The sequence below is a fragment of the Mytilus californianus genome, unplaced genomic scaffold (assembly GCF_021869535.1).
Source record: "Mytilus californianus isolate M0D057914Y unplaced genomic scaffold, xbMytCali1.0.p SCAF_2, whole genome shotgun sequence".
NCBI lineage: Eukaryota > Metazoa > Mollusca > Bivalvia > Mytilida > Mytilidae > Mytilus > Mytilus californianus.
Window position 1 is genome coordinate 129,728,634 of NW_026262668.1, and position 24,410 is coordinate 129,753,043.

Here is a 24,410-nt window from a genome sequence, read left to right on the forward strand (position 1 = left end):
AGTAATCACAGCATAAATGAACTTGTAAGGACTATTTCACTGCATTATTCATACTCATTATCCTTAAAAACGTTTTAAAGCGATATTTAGAATTAATTCTATAAAGTTGGAACCAAGGATTTGTACAAATCCTTATTGGAACAATTCTAATGACTTTAAATTGTAAATTTATCATGAATAGATCACGTTTACTTTCGATTTCCAAATGAAATGAAAACGGGAAGTGACAAGTGGATAATAAATTCAGAATGAATCTGGATTCATCTACGGATTGGTTCGTGTTTAAAAAAAGGCAGGGAATTATCATTTTTTAAATTAAATTTGCTAAATAAGAACTATATTTGTCTCTCTCTCGTTTAGTTTTGATACTTAATTATTTCGCATTTTACGTTTTAGTGTCTTTAAATTCATAAGAATACTTTTGCGCATGTGCAGTTCATCGTAAAGGAAGCACTGAACATTTCTGAATGTATGAATAAAGACAATAATAAGACAAGCGAACTGCAAATTGTGGTCGTTTGAGAAATATTGAAATTAAAATGCGAACTGTCCGATGGAAAACTCAAATGACGAAACTACGACAAACGAACTGCAAATTGTGCTCGTTTGATAAATATTGAAATTGAAATGCCGACTGACTGATTTTACTGGGGAAAATAATTATGATGATCAATTATGAGGTTGATAAATAATTAACGGATAAGTGACCCATCCGATGGCGATAAGTGGATTATCTGTAATCACAACTTATAACACCTGTTGTAAATGTTAATTAGCTGAGGGTCATAAACTTGTCAGAAACAATAAGACAGGTAGAATTATAGTATTTTCATTGCTCTTAATAAAGGTACAATAGATTGTCATATTCCCCTATATAAGGAAGACATCAAATGTTTAACAAAAAACATTTTAAAACAAATTTGGCAAAAACAGTGGTCAGACAACCCAAAGGGAAGATTACTACACTCCTTCCAAAATAATGTATCTTTTAAGATTACTATTCCACAAATGAATAGAGAAAATGAACAAATAATATTCAGATTAAGATCTGGCTCTATAAATGTCAATAAATATCTTCACAAAATAGGGAAAAGCCCGAGTGAAATTTGTGAAAACTGCAAAGTCACAGACGATGTTGTACACTTTCTTTTAGTCTGCTCAAAATATGATGTGCAACGAAAACAGATGTTTGATACGCTTAAAAAAAATGGAGTCATAGATCTCTCATTGAAACACCTTCTATCCGGATACACACACACTTTTAGTCCCGTGCATAACTATCTACGGGAAACTAATATACTTATAAGAAAATAGGAAGACTCTCAACTATAAGTGTCATTTAGCTTTAGTTTAGATATTATAAAATAAATAATTATGTATTTGGAACCAGTGTATATGAACTATTTCTCAGATGGTCCCTCAAGTTAAATTATTTCATCAAGTTATACAACCAGCAAGATTAAAAATAAAAGAAAAACTCACCCGAATATAAAATCATTTCCTTTTTTAATATCCATAGAATAATGATAAGTAAGTCACAAGTGCAATGCACACTTCACCTTTGTGTCAGTCCATTGAGCGTAATCAAACAGACTTTTTTCTACCTGTGTCATACATCAGTAAATCAATCACCTTTCAAACACCAGTACTAATTGACCATGAAATGCATGCAATTAATTTTAACAAGTATCAACATTCAATTTAAACACTCTGATCTATTGAAGATTAGTACACTAGAAAAGTTAACATTATATATTAAGGGAAAATACAACATCACCTTAAGATTCTCTATAATGGACAATTAGAAATTAAGAAATAAAAACAACAAACACAACACACTGTGCTCATATATTTAACAATAGAAACATTTGCTACAGGCTTCTTTTTTTTATGAAAGTGCCACTAACATTTATCTTAATGTTAAAAGATTAAAGGAAAAGCAAGAACAAAGGAAAATACAATTTGTCTTTTCAGATCTTCACAAACTGACAATTATAGTCATATTATTAGAAAATAAGAAAAACAAACAAACACAATCATTAAGCTCATATATTTTTTAGAATAGAAACAAGTGCTAAATCCTTTTCTATGACAATAAAATGAAAAAAACTTAAATCTGTACTAGAGGATGCATATGTCAGTTAGACAAACACACACAGATTATTGTATATATATATGCACATCCCAGCACTTCTGTTTCGCTGACATTCTCTGTACTTACAACAAATTCAAACAATTGCATTGTTTTAATAATATACTGGTATTATTTTTTTTCATATTTTTCTATTTTTACTCCATTTATATATTACATACATACATATATATATATATATATCTATCTAAATAGGCGATTAAGGGTGTAGGTAGGGGTGATTTCTCATTCAATGACAGAAGTGTTTTTTTTCTCGTCAGGGAAGGAGGAATCACTAAATACCAGTATGTCTTTGGAAATTTATTTGGAAAAATTAACGCAACTTGCCGTTATGGAAAAGGAAAAACTACAATCAATCCTTACTTAAGGATTCTTTATTTGCTACATCAATCGTGGGAGACGTCCTTACATTGGTAGCATTTAACTAGCACATGTCTTGTTTTATGTTTCTAAATATACTTTTTTTTATAAGCATATCACAGAGGACACAAAGGTGAACAACCAGATGAAATTTCTAAACAATTTTATGATACCTATCAATTAATAATGTACATTTCATTAGGAAGTATCATTTGCTTTTTTTTCTCTCTCATTTTCCTATTACATGTACCTTCTGTTATGTGTTTTTTTTTCTCTCTACATATAAATACTTTATTGTAGCACAGTCAACCATATTGTCAAAGTTTTATATAAATCTCGCCATAACGTAATACTAAAAATGAATTCAGGAATGAAAGTATATATATACATAATATTTATGTTATATGAATTTAAGGCGCAATTACTACATAAGTAAGCCGCCTACCAAAACCAATAACAAGAACAATTTTCATGCGAAAATATTTTTACTCTTTCCAAATTTAAGTGACGAAATTGATATGGAATACTTTCGTCATTTTGAAAACCGTTTCGTAAATGACGAAAATGACGAGCGCTAGCAAAATCACTGTTTGTTAATGTGTTTTCTTTATAATAATAAAATGTAACTGTAGTTCCATCAGATTTTACTTTGTAATCATTAATATTCAGTTGGTGTTTATTAGATATTGATAAGATTGTTGTTTACTTAATGAGTTCATGTTGTAACGAATTATTAATTATAGTATCTAGTCAAAGATGATAATTTTCAGGCTTTATTATGCATTAGACAACGACCAACAAAGAAAGGGTAATTTTGTTTCAATATTATTATATAGATATTTTTCTGATCGAGTACTCAAGTATCATTTGGTAAAACAAATGAGTACTTGATTATTAATTCTTCAATGACTTGACATCCCTAATTTATAAATTTGTTCCTTTTTTTTACTTGAAATTATGATTCTCAAAGATTTACAGTTGAAACTTATTCCCTTCAAAATTCAAATTTGAAAGAAGGTTTACTCATGTTCTTACCTTGGATGAGTTTTATTATTTGAAAATTTAAAATAGGCAACATTTTCATTATAGAAGGACTTCAATCTTTTCATTTATCTAAAACTGTGTGATATTTAATTTCACATTAAGATTCTCTTAATATTTTATTTCTATAATGTGCAGGTATACAGGAAGAAGTTTTAGAGGAGGAAAAACAAAATGCATTCGGAATAGTAGATAATGAGGTTTTACATGCAAAAACAAGAAGTAAAAAGAGAAAGCAGACAAATACTGAGAAAGAGAGCCAGCAATCTGAAGAGGTTCATTTATCAGAGAATATAGATGGTCAGAAAAATAACATACAACTGGAAGATAAACAAACAAACATAGAAATTACTGAACAGCAAACCCAGGATAAAAGTTCAGAACATGAAGGGAAAAAGAAAAAACGAAATCAATCTGGAAATTCAACTGAGTCAACTACATTAGACAAAGTGAAAGATGATCAATCTAAAAAGGTTTCAAAAAAGAAAGAAAAAAACTCAACTAAGAATAATGAAACACAACCAAGTAAAAAAGATAGAAGAGGAACATTTGTTGTGCCAAATCCTGAGAATAGTACAAATATGACTGACAAAGTAGAATCAGAAGACAATGATAAAAATAGAAGAGGAACATTTGTAGTACCTTCTGGTACCATGCAGAACCTCATCCAGTCAAAGGATAGAAGAGAAACTTTTGTTGTGTCAGAAAGTAATCAACAGCTACTTGCTACAAAGTCACAGGAAAATATTTCATTGAAAAAAGAAACTTTGTTACCAAAATCCTCAAAATCTGATACTTCTGTAAACTCTAAGGAAGACAAAAGAAAGACATTTTTAGTTCCATCATCTAAAGACACATTTTTACTGCCTGTTGCTTTGAAAAAACCAACACCTCAAAATTTTGGGGAGACAGATGTTACAGAATATTTTAATAGTGACATGGATTTTACTGAAATCATCGATAATTCTAAAGGAATTATTCTGGAAACTTCTGATACAACAGCAGATAATCAGAAAATGGTAAAATCTACTAAAGATTCTGATAAAATAGGCAAGGCTTCTGTACAAGTTGACAAAATGGTTAAAAATGATATCAATAAGAATGGGAAACAGCCGGAGGTTGTCAATGACAACTTAAAAGACAAAAGTAAAATAGAAGATAAAAAGAATGAAGAACACCAATCAGCTGTTGAATTTAGACTTCCAAAACCAGGAAAAATTGTATTCGCAGCATCTAGAAAAATGTTTGATGGAACTAGAGAACGTGTACCAAGCAAGCTACCACAAAGATCTCGCTCTAAAACTAAAATCAAGCTTACTCAACATCAAACTGATGATAGTAACGTTAAGTCTATATTTGATTTCCATGAAAGGACACCAACTGTTCTGAAACAAGCATCTTCTGTATATGATATGTCTATGGATGTGTCTGTTCATGGAGAAAAGGAATCATATGGGACATTCAGGGACAAACTAAACAATCAGACCACTGACAGCCAAATAGATGATCATAAAATTCAGTTCGCCCATACAAATAATGCCAAATTACAATCTGACCAAACAGATAATCAGGAATTACAGTCTGACCAGAACAAAAAATCAGCTACAGGAGAAAAAAAGATGAATAACAAAGAGTCCAATGGAAAAGGTGAAATTATATATAATCTGCCTTTAAAGGGTTGTTCTCCAGACATCCCAAAGAAAACTTCAAGGTCTAGGTCTAAAAGTAAAGGCAGTGCACAAGAAAGAGAGAGAAGTGAGTCAAGAGGAAGGAGTAGGTCTCGTGGTAAGAGAATCACAGTAGTGAATCAGGATGTGGATGAAGGACAGTCTGTTTTAAGGAATGAATCTCAGAAAAGAAAGTCGGGAGAAAAGGCAAGTGAAAATGAAGATATTGATGCTGAAATCTCTGTAAATTCTAAGTCACCTGTAAAAAAATTCCCTCAAAAGAAAAATGATGAAGGTGGTATTGAAGATGAACGGCCAACTGAATCAAGAAGTCGCTCTCGTGGTAGAGGTAGACCTAAGAAAAATAATTATGAAATCGTAGAAAATATTAAACAGACTACAACATGGAGTAAATCACGTGGCAGGAGTAAAGCAAGGAAGAAGGAAAACGAGGCATGTAACAAAGATCATGTGATAGAAAGTCAAACAAAGGAAGAAAAAAGAAGTAGATCTAGAGGAAGATCAAGGACACGAAAAAATGATGAGTTAAAGGAACAGGATTTAGGGGAACCTGAGTTCATACCTTCGAAAACAATAACACGAAGTAAATCTAGAGGTAGATTAAGGTCAGAAGCCTTGTCTGAAGTTATTGGTAATTTGGAATCTGATAAGGAAGAAACCATATCCCTGGAGCCAGATATACTGTCAAATGCTGATATTCCAGACTCAAACAAAATTTCAGCTAATTCTAATGCAGTTGACAAAGAAAAGTTAAAAAATTCAAGATCAAATATTCAGAAATCAAGGTCGTGTGGATCAGGACTGAAAGAAAGTCAAGGAGTTGACAATGTAAAGCTTGAATCAAACTATCAAACAGGACGTTCAAAATCATACATAGCACCCAAAACTGATCTAAGTGATGAGGAGGACTTTCAAACTTCTGAAAAGCTAAAGAAAAAATCAAGGACAAAATCTAAATCAAGTAAAGATGAAGATCATCCTTTAGATAAATTATTCAAAAGTGCAAGGAAAAAGAGTTTCCCTGACAAGAACTTCCCTTGTGAAAATGCAGAAAACAAAGACATTGTAGAAACAACAGTTTTCTCTGGAAGCAAAAAGGAAACTTTTCATGAAATTTGTGAAACCCCATTGAAGCCTAGAGATGAAATAATCAAAGACAATAGTGGAAATGAAGAAGAAATCTTAATAGATGAATCCCCTGTAAAAATTGATTTGATGTGTGTTACAAAGAGGTCAAGATCTAGAAGTCATAAACTGGACAGAAATCAAGACTTAGTAACAAAAGAACAGGAGCATGTTCCAGATAAGTGCTTAGAACAAGTGACAGAGAAACAAATATCAAAAACATTAAACATTGATAACGAATCAAAAAAAGAACACATCCCATTAGATATTGTCTTAAAGGAAGGAAAAGGGAAGAGGCGCCACGACTCTTCATCAGAAGTTAGATCAGAGAAAAAGAAAAAGGCAAAGAAAGAAGACAAAGAGGTGATTTTAAAATTAACTTTGGAAAAAAGTGGGATTTTCATTTTACTATGAAAGCGTTTTGTCAATTTTTAGTGTTTGTTGACAAGGATATTAAAGTAATCAAATCTAACTTCAAATTGAACATTGTTAAATATTAACATGATTAAAGTATATATACATATGCATAAAAAAATTTCAACAATCTTAATTTGTATTTTGAATGTTTTAACATTTAACTCTCTTTTATATGAAAAATCTTTTATCTATCTTTTGTATGGAAGATAAGTTAAAACACCATATCATTCATTGACATCCATTACAGCTATAAAACGTGTTCTGTAACAAGACTCTTAGAGTCTAGATACATTTGTAAATGTAGGTTAAAAAGGTAATACATTATGTTATATGATATAGAATTATTTCTGTGATAATGATGATGGCACTACTAACAACTGTAAGATTCACTAGAACATGTAAAAGCAGAGAGGGAGTTTATTTCATTATCATTATTATTGGACATTTTATTTGAATCATGATGTTGGAAAACCAAGGAATAATACTGTAATCTTTTTTTTTACATATCCTTTTCTCATGTTTCTATTGGTTTAACTTGACAACTATAATTTCAGAATACTGGAACTGGTACATCAAGTAGTTTGAGTTTATTAAAAAAGAGACTGGCATCACTTGGTCCTAAAATGAAACCTGAAAATATGGAGTCACCAATAAAAGTAGACAATATTGACAAACTGGAGTCCAAAAATGTTCATAGTCCAGCTCTTGTTTTAAAGAAACCAGATGAAAATATAAGTCCTAATGTATTATCAAATGAATCTGAGGAATTCAAGAACAATAGATCATTCAATGAAGATGGTGTTGTTACTCCTAATGCAGAGTAAGTTACTAAAATTAAGATTAAAGTTTGTCTGACCAATCTACTGCTGCAAAGCCTTAAAATCTCATTGGCCTTAAGCCAGTCAGGGATATAACTCTATAGGGTTATTACAGAAAATAACTTGCATGTGTTATTACAGATACTTTCATGAGTTGTCTACTCTTTAATCCTTAAATTTTCTAAATATGTAATAACATATGTTTGTTATTTGTAAAATAAATCATAAATATTTTGATTTTTAGTAGGCTCTAGGGACCTCTTGAAACTTTGCGCAGAAACTAAATGCATAGCCTTGATAACTAATTTTTGAATTAAATTAATACATTTTTCATTAACCATGGTAAATCAATGAGACGAGGCTTTTAAGGGATAAACTTAGCTGTAATAACAAGGCTATAGTTATTAAAGGCATTTAACTTATTATATAAGACACTTGGGAACTACTGGGAAGCTTGCGCAGAACCTCATTACATGCTCTGATCATTATTTCTTACAATAAAGTAAAATACTTTGTAATTAAGCATGATGAATGTTAGTTATTATAGGCATTTTTTTCTGTAATAACATAGGTGTACTATGCATGATTGGCAAGCTATGAACTGTTATATCTTTCTATAGTTAAGTATACATAAAGACAATAGTAATATCAATAAAACCTGTATACATTTTAACAAAACTAATGATGTATATTGTCCCTTTGAAACATGTAACATACATATGTTATCACAGTTCTTTGATTTTTTAGTCCACAATAACAAATGTATGTTTTTTTCTGTAATAACCCTATAGAGTTATATCCTTGACTGTAAGTATGTTAATCTTATTCTTCCAAGAATTGCTTATGTGTAGTTCTGTGTTCTAAAATTTTTGATATAAAAATTAAAATAAAGATTCTTCAAATCAACTACATTTTTTTCATTGTCAGTTTTCCACTAGCCTTTAAAATTTATAAATAACTGAGAAATGCTTTTGTCTGATACAGGAATGTACTGGAAGAACCAAGGTCTAGAAGAAGAGCTGCAAATGTTTGCTATAAAGAAAAGCCTTTACATGCGTAAGTAATCTTAATTAACAATTTTGTAAGCATTGTAAGGCAGACCTTGACCTCATTTCAATCATGGATCATTGATCAAGTTTTTTACGTTAAGTCCATAGCTCAGATACTATAAGCAGTAGATCAACTATATTTGGTTTATGGAATGGTTGTTAGCAGGTTGCACATGTCTATCTTGCAGGGTTCAATAAAAATAAAACAAAATATATGATTATTGGAACAAAGCAAAAAGCAATGCCACATTACAATGAGAGTTGTTTAACTATTAACAATCAAGTGATACAATCTTCCACATGAGAAAGTCTCTTAGGCATTAAAATTGACCCTTCCCTCACATGGACAAACCAAATTGATGTGATCTGCTAAAAAATTTCATCTAGGCTATATCTAATATTAAAGATTAAGAAATTTCTAAATCTTGACTGCAGAAAATTATTCTATAATGGTTATATCTTGCCACTAATTGATTATTGTTGTATAGTGTGGAGTAGTTGTAGCAGTGAGGGTTTAAAAAGGATATTAAAATTACAAAAGTGAGCTGATAGATTAATACTAGAAACAGACCCTTTCGCTCCTTCTGAGCCCTTATTCAAACACTTAAACTGGATGACAGTTGAACAGAGAATAAAATATCACAAGTTTGTGATGACATTTAAGTGCTTAAAAAATGACGCACCATCATATCTTACTAACAAGTTTCATTATGTTTCAGACAGAAATCCATACCCCTTGAGAAATGCTATTCAAGGAAACCTCGTACTCCCTAAACCAAAAACAGAATTGTTCAAAAAATCTTTTATGTATTCTGGACCATTCTTGTGGAATAATTTGCTAATACCGTTAAGAAATATTACAAATGTTAATTCTTTTAAATACAAAATAACAGATCATTTATTGAAATCAACCTAGCTGTATAAAAAATATTGAAAACTGATTATGTCATCACGTTTATTTTTTCATATCATTTTATCAAGTTGTATTGAACATTATTATCATACTAGTCTTTTTATACTAATGTATGCAATGTATATGTTTGATTTTGTTTTATTTTTATGATGAGGGCCTCAGGGAAGATTAGTTATATAGCTAACTGTGTAACCCTCTTAAAATAAAGTATTGTTGTTGTTGTTGTTGTTCATTTGACCTTGACCTCTTCATTGTTCATAGGTCAATTTCAAAATTGTTGGTTAGGTCTGTTTCTCAGATACTACAAAGACTAGGTGAACTATATTTGATTGACCAGAATATGCATGAAATAATTGCCGCTAAGCTTCATTTAAGTAACAATAACTAATAGGTGTATGAAATTATTGTTTATAGGTGTGTATATCAGTTTGACATTTTCATCTGACCTTGAACTTATTTTCATGGTTTGTTGGTCAGCCTTAAGTTTTTTTAGGTAGGTCTGTTTCTCAGATACTATAAATAACTATCAACAATATAAGGTGTATGGAATGATTGTAAGATAAATATGTCCTAAAAGGATTAATCTGATCTTTACATGTTTTCATGGATCATTGATAATGTGAAGTTTATGTGACAGCTCTTGCAAAACTGTTATCGTAAAGACTTAACATAAAATTCAATCATGATCAATTAAGTAGGCAAGACATTTCAGTGTGTGCACTCTAGTTGTGGTTAGGTTTGTTTCCAATATACTTTATGCAGTAGGTCAACTTTATTTGGTGTATGGAATGATTGTAAGTTGTATATGTTTGTCTGGCAGTGTTTACCCTACCTTGACCTCAGTTTCATGGTTCATATGTGCACATAAAGTTTTAGTTGTGAGGTTCGTTTCTCATTTATGATAAGCTATAGGTTAACCTATTTTTGGTGTATAGGATGATTTTGGTCTGACATGGTTCATTAACTTCTTATCTACCACAGGTACCTTAAAAGTTCACTACTACAGACTGCTGATTAGTTAGCTACTGCAGCTGAATTGTAGGTTAACTACCAGCGATAATTTGCAGTGAGAGAATTTTTGACAAATGGTTAAGGCTCTAATTAAATGTTTAATTAATCAGTATTTATTGTATATTAATTGAAAAATGAAACAATATACCAAATCAATTTCTTTCTTTTCATTATCAAGCTTGAAAGCTGCCGTAAACGGACGTCAAAAGTTTCAAATTATTTGTCCATGTTTCCGATTGTTTGGCTTCTTCATCCTCGGAAGACTTGCAATCTTGTTCCGACAAGCTAAATTATCCCTTCCTATACTTCCAATTTTGCTTTCTAATTGCACAAATAATTCAAATTCTTCTCTTTCGCTATACGATTTGAACAAAGAAGCCCATTCATCCACCATTGTTTTAATCGCATTCCGAACACGTGTAAAATTCATCATAATTAAATGTAAACACACACTGTTTACAGAAAAGGAATGTACGAGTTGAAAGATTATTCATTTGTAAAACCGAATTTCATTGGTTTATTTCGGGATTCCCCATCAGTTTTGTCCAATCTAAAGGGTTTGAACAGTGGTATATTTTATGGAAATATCCGTCACCGGGACTGCGCAAGTGTATGTTTACAGCGGATCTATCAGTCACTGCAAATACACGCTTGATTATGCAAGCGGATTTATCAGTCACTGCGGACAGAACGATGATAAAAACCGTGTATATATCCGTCAGTGGTAGATAAAGAGTTAATCCATGTTTATTTTTCATTATTAGGTCCCTATCTTGGATATTATAAGCAGAAGGCAACTATATTTGGTGTATGGAATGATTGTAAGGTTCATGCTAGTGAAAAGTCTGGGATTGTTCATCTGACCTTGACCTCATTTTCATGGTTTATTTGTCAACTTGGATTTTTTGTTTGTTGTTAGGTCCTTTTCTCAGATGCTGTAAGCAATAGGCCAACTATATTTTGGTCTAGATGGTGATTGTAAGATGTACATGTCCATCTGGAAGGGGTTCATCTGACCTTGACAGGAATTTCATGGATCTTTGATAATGTTAAGTAAAGGTACCTGTAAACTGCTAACATAACATTCAATCTTTTTCAGTAAACCATGCAAGGCATTTCAGCGTGTACACTCTTCTTTATAAATATTGTTAAAATACGCTTATATCTATTTGTTTGTTCAATTTCAGGAAACTTAGACGAGAAGATGTCTTGGCTGGCAAAAAATTGATTGGGTATGAAAACTAAGTTAACAGTAATCTTGCAATATATAATCTTCAGGTCGAATTATGTATGAAAATAAGTTGTTTACCAGCTAATGAAACTTCTATAAATTACAGAGACTAACTGGAGGAGAAACCTCCTACAGGTCATTATAAAACCTTAAAATAGAGGCAAAGATATGAAACAGTATGTTATAAAAGGCTTTTGTTCAAACAATCAGTGCTTGTGAGCACTGAAGGGTTAAGATTGTTTTCATTTTTGCAATGTGAACTTAAAATATATTGAGCAATTGAATAGGAGCTGTCGTCTTTTGTCTTTTGTCCCTAATTGCAGTTGAACATATTTTGGGATCAGATAGATTCATACACCATTCAAATTATGAAATTCTTAAGGAAAAATATGGTTAGTTAACTGATTTGACAACAATGCAGTGAAAACATGTGAAATATTCAAAACACAAAGCTATTGTTTTATGTTCACATACAAACATGGTAATAAGAACTTTGGTCCAGCATTTGTACCATATATTTTGAGACTCAACAGACTTTAGAATAGGCATTTGCATTCCTATTTTACTATTTACAATAGCTGAGGATGCATAGGTAACTAATAAAAGGAGATTAGAGGGATACATTAATGACATAGCAACCCAACAACACAAAAAGACAATAGACAATAGACAATAGACAAGACACGTGTCTATACAATGTTAAGCACTTAATCACTCTTAAGTCTAGAAATTTAGCAGAGACTAACAAAAGATATGCCATTAACAAGAAATAAGTCAGGATAGTCTACAAAATTACGAATTTAACATATTGACCTGTTTAAACAGAATCATTAGTGTAATGTTATCCTTTCTGTTGTAGGTGATTGTAAAGAGAGTAACCAAACATGCTGGAAATGTTGGATTGAAGACCAATTAAGTTTGAAGCTCTTGTGTATGTGCTCTTTTAAGCTACAAGTATAAACTCTATTGATAGTATTGCTAAAGTACAATAGGATACTCTTAGAAATTGTAATTTTTAAACCTAACATATGTTTTGTATTTATTTATGGGAACAAAAATATATTTGTTAATTGATGTATTATGAAAATTTTAATATGCTTTTTCTGTACATGTTGCTTTACCAGGTAGGCTAGCCAGGTACAAAACTTACTGACTTGTTGGATTGTTATTTTCCTTAGTTCTATAAAGGATGAGGACATTTCATTAAAGTTATCTTCATCCTTTCTTCTTTACTTATCTGCCCTTACCTTCCTTCCATACTTGTCTAGATCTGTACTACACATAGTTATGGTGCCGCATGTAATGTAAACAGTTTTGGAATGTTTTTTTAGATGAGTATTTTAATATCAATTTTTATTTTAACATTTCAAAATGCTAATTATTTTTGATAGAATTGTCAATGTATTGTATTATAAAAATTTATTTCATCCTATTAGTTTTTATAATACATTCTATATAAAAATTAAATATTCTAAATTAAAATGGAAAATGAGATGTGACTGTATTATGAAACATGGTTATTTCTTCTATCTACCCCTATTTTAGTATTCATTTTAATTGTTGTTTGTATGATGTACAAGTTTTGTAATGGAAAAATGTTCAATATCTCATGTGAAAGTAAAATTTTGTATACAAAACTGATCTTTTTTTGTGTTTTCATGCCATAAATGTGTATCCATTATGCTGTAATGAAAGTTAAACCTTAAACAAAATTGTACAGATGCCATCATGGATCTCAATGATCTGTTTCATAATGGCATACTTCCATTGTTAGATTATCTTCTGTCATTGTCCAGTGGCGGATCCAGAAATTTTCAATAGAGGGAGGGGCCACTGACTGCATAAGAGGGGGCCCTCTCCACTCATGCTTCAGTGATTCCCTAAATAATCAACCATTTTTCCCATAAAAGGGGGGCCCGGGCCCCCTGGAAAACCCTCTAAATCTGCCTCTGTTGTCAAATAATCCCCCCATGGTTCAGCCTTCGTCAAATAAGTGCAAAAATATGACCAGTAGTAGAAAGTAGTCAAAGTTTGTTTTTGTTTTGCTAGCTGCCGTCATTTTTGTTAGCAATTATACTCAATCGCTCTAATAGCACAACCCCTATTGTATCAAAGGGGTCCACCTAAAGGACCCTAATCACTGTTTTAAAGCCCCGAGTGATATCAGGATATTGATTGTTAATCACTTTTACAGATAGACACGCCTGGAAGGAGAAAACCTTGATCAAGTTCAGATGATTGACTGCATTATTTAATTAATTTTTAGCAAATATTAATGAAAATTTAGATTAAAAAAAAAATTCAATTCAATTACGAAGAAAAAGATTAAAGAAGTCAAACACATGGTTTTATAGACTTAGATCATCTGCACTCTCTTTTAAAAAGTACAAAATTAGACTCTTAATCCTAAAATGGAAAATAATTTAATGCCAAAATAACACAAAAAACATCCTGTTTACATTCAAATGGGACTGCAAATTGTCAAAAAATATCATAATGACCATATTAAAGAGCTATGATTATGCAGCTACATGGTCTAGAACTATGATCAACTATGGCTTTTGCAACTTTAGGTCATTAAAACCATTTCAATGTTGCCCTCCACAAATATTTATTCAATGTTTTACAAAAACGTGTACAAAACTTCTTGCTGATGCGGAAAATAGTAGATATGGGTTATTGACTTCTGATTTGAATTTGACATGGAGAAAAACAATTTCGATTTTGTAATTCCTAACAAAATGACCAAAATAGGAACCTGCTAACAGGAAAAGACTTTCATGGTAACAGGACAGCTGAATTGTGGTCATCCTGGACTAAGAGGAGCTGGGCTTGATATTGGAGTTGTTACAAATGACAATAAATTAAAATATTGGCTATTCTATAATGAAAATAATAAATTAAACAATATATCAGTCTTATCACTATTTCTTACAAATTAATGCAGGAATGGAATAATTTCGATCATGACATGCTGAGTTTTTTCCAGTTAAAGTTACTCCATGGTTTCAATTTCGTGCTGGAGATCCGTGCGCCATCATGAGTTGGTTGACCATTGTGAAGTATCTGTTTCTGGAGCACCTGAGATCATTCCCAGTTTTTGGTGGGGTTTTTGTTGTTCAGTCTTTAGTTTTCTATGTTGTGTTTTGAATACTATTGTTTGTCTTTCGGCTTTTTTTGTTTTTTGCCATAGCATTTATACCAGTTTGTTTTTCCACTTATGAGAACTTTTTATCATCCCTTTGAATATCAGATATCTTTCACCTCTCTTTTATGATTCATCTACAATGTTCTTTCAAAGAAATAAGATTCTTGTTATTAAATATCCAAATTCAATATGGTGGCTTTTTTCAAATGCAACTGCTCCTTTGTCAACATTTTGACTAAAAAGTAAATTCCTGTCAAACTTGTATCACATAATCACTGATAACACCTAATGAACTCCAAGGTCAACTATCAATAGTCCAGGTGAGAAACTTGTCAACACAATAAATATAAAAAAGAGGATTTGGTATGATTGCCAATGAGACAACTCTTCACAAGAGACTATAATGGAATATGTAGACCGCTCTCTCACAAGCAAAAAACCCTAACTGTAAAAATATAAGGGAATACATTACAGGCACGGGGGTCCTTACAGCTTTAACAAATCATCACTGTGTACAATTAATAAGCATGAATATATATATACAATACCTCTATTTTATAGGTTGAGATACAAAAAAAAATCCAGGTTTTAATAATTTTGACACAGGCAATTAGCTTCTTGAATAATCTTTGCCATTATCCCAATGAAGATACTGCTTTCTGATTTTGAAACTATGAGCAGGAATTCAGGTATTGGTGGAAACAGTGTTATCACATGTACATGTAGACAGTATTGGTCCACCTTCATTAAAATTCAGACACAATATTCGAATAAGGTATGACTTGCTTTTCAGGATGAAATGTTAACGGGAAGTCTTCATACAAAATTCTTAAAATTGAATGGAAAAAGTTCATCAAAATATAGATAAACTAATCCGTATACTCACCTTTATGCATTTATCTGTTTTGTTAAGTTGTTTGTTTAAACACATTTGCTATAAAGCTATGATTGTATGACAATTGTATTTCATTTTTGCAATCCTGACACATTGTGTAACACAGCTCACTGGCAATTTGAGGCAGTCTGACCCTCATTTCATACCTATAACTGGATGCAGATCCAGGATTTTGAAAAGGGGGCCCCCAAACTGAGCAACATTTTAATTGCAATAACAGGTAGTAGTTAAATTGTATATATTAATATATGTATATCACAGGTAACATCTACTACAATTATTATGGATGATAGAACGAAAATGGTAAGCGCCCCTAACTTAAGTGACTTGTTGTCCAAATGGAGTTCATCAACTCATTCGGATAAGTGTTGGGATTAGAATGGGTTAGAGCCTCAGTTTATCCCTGGTGTTTCTGAAAATCCAAAACAGGACCCAGCTCCTGTTCGAACTTTGCCCGGCAGTTCGGATAGTCATTTGAGGTAATCTAGGTCTAGCATATTATCTCATATTGTAACTAGGCCAACTGAGATCTCTTATTTCTTGCACTGCAAGTATACAGGAGTCCCTACCTTCTGGCATAAGGAGAGACCCTTTTTGTAGAACTAGGTGGCCCATGAATTTCGTATACCCTCACATGCCTATGAGTATGCCCAACTTGCCTCCTAACGATCCCAACTCGGATTGGTCTAGTCAAAATTTCAGAGGTAAGCCCTCTTCAGGGTTGTCCTCTCTTAACTGGAGGAAGATGACACGGTGTCTTTGGTTCCCAGAAGTCAAGAGAGGGGTTTTCTTGATCAGGATTCTATCTCAGATGATGACAGTGTTGGTGAGAGTTCCATCCTAGATGAAGATGCTACTAACTCACAGGAGATTGAGCCTCCTTTAAGTACTCACACGCAGTCTCTAATGCTATTCGAAGGAACATTTCTGATCTCCCAATGTCATCTCCCCCAAGGATCTCTGCTTACCCTTTAGATTTCCTGTCTTGTTCTGGTTCGGTCAAGTCTGATTCGAATTCTTTCCCAGAGTCGAATCATTTCAAGTCGGCTTTGTCTTTAGTGAACTCTTCTTTGGTTAGGAACAATGCTAACAGTAACACTATCAAACCTAGTGGTAGCAAGTTCTCTGGTTTTGGACCTAATTCTTATCCAGGGAAAATAAGACCAAGACAGATCGATTGGAACCGGTGAAAGAAGCAGCTGTAACAAAAATATTACCTGCTCCTCTTCCAAAAGTTCCAATGGTAGCAGACTTTCCCACTTTCTAGTTCAATAATCTTTACTAACATCGAACAAGTGGGTTCTATTCATAAAACGGAGGGGCTTGGAGCTTCATTTTTAGCTCACCTGGCCCGAAGGGCCAAGTGAGCTATTCTCATCACTTGGCGTCCGTCGTCCGTCGTCGTCGTCGTCGTTAACTTTTTACATTTTGAACTTCTTCTAGAGAACCACTGAATGGAATGGAACCAAACATGGCATGAATGTTCCTTATGAGGCGCTGACCAAGTGTTGTTAATTTTAAGCCGATCCATCATCCAAGATGGCCGCCAGCGGGGGACATAGTTTAACATAGGACCCTATGGGAAATACATACAAATGTCTTCTTTTAGAGAACCACTGAATGGAATGAAACCAAACATGGCATGAATATTCCTTATGAGGTGCTGACCAAGTGTTGTTACTTTGCAGTCGGTCCATCATCCAAGATGGCCGCCAACGGGGAATTAGTTTAACATAAGACCCTATGGGACATACATACAAATGTCTTCTTTTAGAGAACCACTGAATGGAATGAAACAAAACATGGCATGGATATTCCTTATGAGGTGCTGACCAAGTGTTGTTACTTTGCAGTTGGTCCATCATCCAAGATGGCCGCCAGCGGGGGACATAGTTTAACATAGGACCCTATGGGAAATACATACAAATGTCTTCTTTTAGAGAACCACTGAATGGAATGGAACCAAACATGGCATGAATGTTCCTTATGAGGTGTTGACCAAGTGTTGTTTCTTTGAAGCTGATCCATCATCCAAGATGGCTGCCAGCGGGGGACTTAGTTTAACATAGGACCTTATGGGAAATACATACAAATGTCTTCTTTTAGAGAACCACTGAATGGAATGAAACCAAACATGGCATGAATGTTCCTTATGAGGTGCTGACCAAGTGTTGTTACTTTGCAGTTGGTCCATCATCCAAGATGGCAGACAGCGGGTACTAAGTTTAACATAGGACCTTATGGGAAATACATACAAATGTCTTCTTTTAGAGAACCACTGAATGGAATGAAACCAAACATGGCATGAATGTTCCTTATGAGGTGCTGACCAAGTGTTGGTACTTTGTTGCCGATTTACTGTTCAAGATGGCCACCAGGATATTTTATTAAATAATGGGACCAATATTAAACCAAATTTGGCCTCAATCATTATTTGGGTATCTGTTATGATTTTTATCTATCTTTATATGATTTCTAAAACCAAAGTAGAGTCAGGTGAGCGACACAGGCTCTTTAGAGCCTCTGGTTTGTTACAGCTATCTCTTTCTCCTGTTCCAATCGATCTGTCTCTGATAAAGTATTCTTAAAAGAATGTGTTGGTGCAAGAGGAAGTGAATATTTTACTAGTAGTAGTTCTGAAGGGTGTTTTGGAGGAGGTCAATCCTCCTTTCCATCTAGATTTATATTCCTGGCTTTTTTTCATAAAAGAACGGGGAAAATGCAGCTCGGAATATGAGATCGGTTCTAGACCTTTAAAATCTTTTCTGAATGTCCCACACTTCAAAATAGAAACCAACGGTACAATCAGGTCGTCTCTTCATTCGGGTATTTGGACATCTCTCGTCTTGGCGGATATATATTTTCACAACCCGAAAGTTTCGTAATTTCCTGTGGCCGGTTTGGACAGACAAAATAAACAGCTTTCTACTGCTTCCCTAGTTTTCACAAGAATTTTTACCTACATTCTCAGGCGGTGCTCATACATTTCTACCTAGACGATTCTCTAATCACGAATCATTCCCATTCTCTTTTGGAGGAACATAACGAATTTGCTACCCATTCACTCTTGAGACATAGTTTTTTGTCTCGCCTTGACGGAGTAAAATAGCGAGTCGGAGACATAGGTATTCTGTTTCCGGCGGCGGCGGCGTCGGCGTCAACAATGTATTAGTTTGTGATTAGGTCAGTTTATGGGGAACCACTAGTGATAGGCCTATGTTCATTGGTATGCAGTTGTATAAGCATTAGCACATCTCATTTCCATGGAGAATATTTGACCCCGCCCCCTTTTGCTTAGTTTACATGTATTAGTTTGTGATTAGATCAGTTTAAGATGAATTGCTAATGTTAAGTCAATGATATTTGATATGCAAATTTATTGGCATTTGCAAGTTAGTTTCCATGGAGATTATATAGCCCTAGCCCCTCATCATGATTCATTGATTTTGAAACTTTTACATAGTTTACAAGTTAATGTTTGTGTTTAGGTTTGTGTAAAGTGAACGACTTATGATAAGTCAATGGTATTTAGTATGCAGTTGTATAAGCATTGGCACATCTCATTTCCATGGAGATTGTTTAGCCATGTACCTTCAGTCATGGTTCATTGACTTTGAATATTTGCATAACTTACATGTAGAGAAAACCCTCTAAATCTGCCTCTGTTGTCAAATAATCCCCCCATGGTTCAGCCTTCGTCAAATAAGTGCAAAAATATGACCAGTAGTAGAAAGTAGTCAAAGTTTGTTTTTGTTTTGCTAGCTGCCGTCATTTTTGTTAGCAATTATACTCAATCGCTCTAATAGCACAACCCCTATTGTATCAAAGGGGTCCTCCTAAAGGACCCTAATCACTGTTTTAAAACCCAGAGTGATATCAGGATATTGATTGTTAATCACTTTTACAGGTAGACACGCCTGGAAGGAGAAAACCTTGATCAAGTTCAGACGATTGACTGCATTATTTAATTAATTTTTAGCAAATATTAATGAAAATTTAGATTAAAAAAAAATTTCAATTCAATTACGAAGAAAAAGATTAAAGAAGTCAAACACATGGTTTTATAGACTTAGATCATCTGCACTCTCTTTTAAAAAGTACAAAATTAGACTCTTAATCCTAAAATGGAAAATAATTTAATGCCAAAATAACACAAAAAACATCCGGTTTACATTCAAATGGGACTGCAAATTGTCAAAAAATATCATGATGACCATATTAAAGAGCTATGATTATGCAGCTACATGGTCTATAACTATGATCAACTATGGCTTTTGCAATTTTAGGTCATTAAAACCATTTCAATGTTGCCCTCCACAAATATTTATTCAACGTTTTACAAAAACGTGTACAAAACTTCTTGTTGATGCGGAAAATAGTAGATATGGGTTATTGACTTCTGATTTGAATTTGACATAGAGAAAAACAATTTCGATTTTGTAATTCCTAACAAAATGACCAAAATAGGAACCTGCTAACAGGAAAAGACTTTCATGGTAACGGGACAGCTGAATTGTGGTCATCCTGGACTAAGAGGAGCTGGGCTTGATATTGGAGTTGTTACAAATGACAATAAATCAAAATATTGGCTATTCTATAATGAAAATAATAAATTAAACAATATATCAGTCTTATCACTATTTCTTACAAATTAATGCAGGAATGGAATAATTTCGATCATGACATGCTGAGTTTTTTCCAGTTAAAGTTACTCCATGGTTTCAATTTCATGCTGGAGATCCGTGCGCCATCATGAGTTGGTTGACCATTGTGAAGTATCTGTTTCTGGAGCACCTGAGATCATTCCCAGTTTTTGGTGGGGTTCTTGTTGTTCAGTCTTTAGTTTTCTATGTTGTGTTTTGAATACTATTGTTTGTCTTTTGGCTTTATTTGTTTTTTGCCATAGCATTTATACCAGTTTGTTTTTCCACTTATGAGAACTTTTTATCATCCCTTTGAATATCAGATGTCTTTCACCTCTCTTTTATGATTCATCTACAATGTTCTTTCAAAGAAATAAGATTCTTGTTATTAAATATCCAAATTCAATATGGTGGCTTTTTTCAAATGTAACTGCTCCTTTGTCAACATTTTGACTAAAAAGTAAATTCCTGTCAAACTTGTATCACATAATCACTGATAACACCTAATGAACTCCAAGGTCAACTATCAATAGTCCAGGTGAGAAACTTGTCAACACAATAAATATAAAAAAGAGGATTTGGTATGATTGCCAATGAGACAACTCTTCACAAGAGACTATAATGGAATATGTAGACAGCTCTCTCACAAGCAAAAAACCCTAACTGTAAAAATATAAGGGCATACATTACAGGCACGGGGGCCCTTACAGCTTTAACAAATCATCACTGTGTACAATTAATAAGCATGAATATATATATACAATACCTCTATTTTATAGGTTGAGATACAAAAAAAAATCCAGGTTTTAATAATTTTGACACAGGCAATTAGCTTCTTGAATAATCTTTGCCATTATCCCAATGAAGATACTGCTTTCTGATTTTGAAACTATGAGCAGGAATTCAGGTATTGGTGGAAACAGTGTTATCACATGTACATGTAGACAGTATTGGTCCACCTTCATTAAAATTCAGACACAATATTCGAATAAGGTATGACTTGCTTTTCAGGATGAAATGTTTACGGCCAGTCTTCATACAGTATACTTAAAATTGAATGGAAAAAGTTCATCAAAATATAGATAAACTAATCCGTATACTCACCTTTATGCATTTATCTGTTTTGTTAAGTTGTTTGTTTAAACACATTCGCTATAAAGCTATGATTGTATGACAATTGTATTTCATTTTTGCAATCCTGACACATTGTTGAACACAGCTCACTGGCAATTTGAGGCAGTCTGACCCTCATTTCATACCTATAACTGGATGCAGATCCAGGATTTTGAAAAGGGGGCCCCCAAACTGAGCAACATTTTAATTGCAATAACAGGTAGTAGTTAAATTGTATATATTAATATATGTATATCACAGGTAACATCTACTACAATTATTATGGATGATAGAACGAAAATGGTAAGCGCCCCTAACTTAAGTGACTTGTTGTCCAAATGGAGTTCATCAACTCATTCGGATAAGTGTTGGGATTAGAATGGGTTAGAGCCTCAGTTTATCCCTGGTGTTTCTGAAAATCCAAAACAGGACCCAGCTCCTGTTCGAACTTTGCCCGGCAGTTCGGATAGTCATTTGAGGTGATCTAGGTCTAGCATATTATCTCATATTGTAACTAGGCCAACTGAGATCTCTTATTTCTTGCACTGCAAGTATGCAGGAGTCCCTATCTTCTGGCATAAGGAGAGACCCTTTTTGTAGAACTAGGTGGCCCATGAATTTCGTATACCCTCACATGCCTATGAGTATGCCCAACTTGCCTCCTAACGATCCCAACTCGGATTGGTCTAGTCAAAATTTCAGAGGTAAGCCCTCTTCAGGGTTGTCCTCTCTTAACTGGAGGAAGATGACACGGTGTCTTTGGTTCCCAGAAGTCAAGAGAGGGGTTTTCTTGATCAGGATTCTATCTCAGATGATGACAGTGTTTGTAAGAGTTCCATCCTAGATGAAAATGCTACTAACTCACAGGAGATTGAGCCTTCTTTAAGTACTCCCACGCAGTCTCTTATGCTATTCGAAGGAACATTTCTGATCTCCCAATGTCATCTCCCCCAGGGATCTCTGCTTACCCTTTAGATTTCCTGTCTTGTTCTGGTTCGGTCAAGTCTGATTCGAATTCTTTCCCAGAGTCGAATCATTTCAAGTCGGCTTTGTCTTTAGTGAACTCTTCTTTGGTTAGGAACAATGCTAACAGTAACACTATCAAACCTAGTGGTAGCAAGTTCTCTGGTTTTGGACCTAATTCTTATCCAGGGAAAATAAGACCAAGACAGATCGATTGGAACCGGTGAAAGAAGCAGCTGTAACAAAAATATTACCTGCTCCTCTTCCAAAAGTTCCAATGTTAGCAGACTTTCCAACTTTCTAGTTCAATTATCTTTACTAACATCGAACAAGTGGGTTCTATTCATAAAACGGAGGGGCTTTTAGCTTCATTTTTTGTTACAGCTATCTCTTTCTCCTGTTCCAATCGATCTGTCTCTGATAAAGTATTCTTAAAAGAATGTGTTGGTGCAAGAGGAAGTGAATATTTTACTAGTAGTAGTTCTGAAGGGTGTTTTGGAGGAGGTCAATCCTCCTTTCCATCTAGATTTATATTCCTGGCTTTTTTTCATAAAAGAACGGGGAAAATGCAGCTCGGAATATGAGATCGGTTCTAGACCTTTAAAATCTTTTCTGAATGACCCACACTTCAAAATAGAAACCAACGGTACAATCAGGTCGTCTCTTCATTCGGGTATTTGGACATCTCTCGTCTTGGCGGATATATATTTTCACAACCCGAAAGTTTCGTAATTTCCTGTGGCCGGTTTGGACAGACAAAATATACAGCTTTCTACTGCTCCCCTAGTTTTCACAAGGATTTTTACCTACATTCTCAGGCGGTGCTCATACATTTCTACCTAGACGATTCTCTAATCACGAATCATTCCCATTCTCTTTCGGAGGAACACAACGAATTTGCTACCCATTCACTCTTGAGACATAGTTTTTTGTCTCGCCTTGACGGAGACATAGGTATTCTGTTTCCGGCGGCGGCGGCGTCGGCGTCAACAATGTATTAGTTTGTGATTAGGTCAGTTTATGGGGAATCACTAGTGATAGGCCAATGTTCATTGGTATGCAGTTGTATAAGCATTAGCACATCTCATTTCCATGGAGAATATTTGACCCCGCCCCCTTTTGCTTAGTTTACATGTATTAGTTTGTGATTAGATCAGTTTAAGATGAATTGCTAATGTTAAGTCAATGATATTTGATATGCAAATTTATTGGCATTTGCAAGTTTTGTTTCCATGGAGATTATATAGCCCCAGCCCCTCATCATGATTCATTGATTTTGAAACTTTTACATAGTTTACAAGTTAATGTTTGTGTTTAGGTTTGTGTAAAGTGAACGACTTATGATAAGTCAATGGTATTTAGTATGCAGTTGTATAAGCATTGGCACATCTCATTTCCATGGAGATTGTTTAGCCATGTACCTTCAGTCATGGTTCATTGACTTTGAATATTTGCATAACTTACATGTTAAAGTATTGCTATTTTAATTTCAACATTTGCATTATCAAAATTACAAAAAGAAGAGATATATCTCTTGTTAACAGTTTATTTAGTTCATGGAAAAAAATCAGAGATGATTCCCAGTGAGAAATTCCCTGTGAGAGCATTTTCGAACATATATTGGATTAGGTCTGGAGGAAGGAAGTTATCAAGGTACATTAGTTGGTCAGTATCCTGTTACAGGTTTCGACTGTGCCAGTCCTCAGATTCTTCAGCTAATCGGATTCTTGATATAAATCATGGATGCCATTCTTCTGGGTCGATTTCACATTTGTCCAATTCAGTGGTATCTGTTAGAACTTTGGCACCCAGTTTATCAGCTGTGGGAGGCCTTGTTCATATT

At 33.7% G+C, this 24,410-nt stretch overlaps 1 protein-coding gene across 2 annotated transcripts in view; it reads left to right on the plus strand.

The window, feature by feature from the left end:
* LOC127731023 (myb-like protein X) overlaps positions 1-13,446 on the plus strand; it is a 32,167-nt gene extending 18,721 nt beyond the window's left edge. For both annotated transcript variants that reach the window (XM_052239766.1, XM_052239767.1), the window contains 5 exons: positions 3,692-6,729; positions 7,338-7,603; positions 8,586-8,657; positions 11,762-11,806; positions 12,665-13,446. In XM_052239766.1, the coding sequence (XP_052095726.1) occupies positions 3,692-6,729; positions 7,338-7,603; positions 8,586-8,657; positions 11,762-11,806; positions 12,665-12,668 (3,425 nt within the window). In that variant the 3' untranslated portion in view covers positions 12,669-13,446. The remainder of the gene's footprint in view (positions 1-3,691; positions 6,730-7,337; positions 7,604-8,585; positions 8,658-11,761; positions 11,807-12,664) is intronic.
* Positions 13,447-24,410: the final 10,964 nt, after the last annotated feature.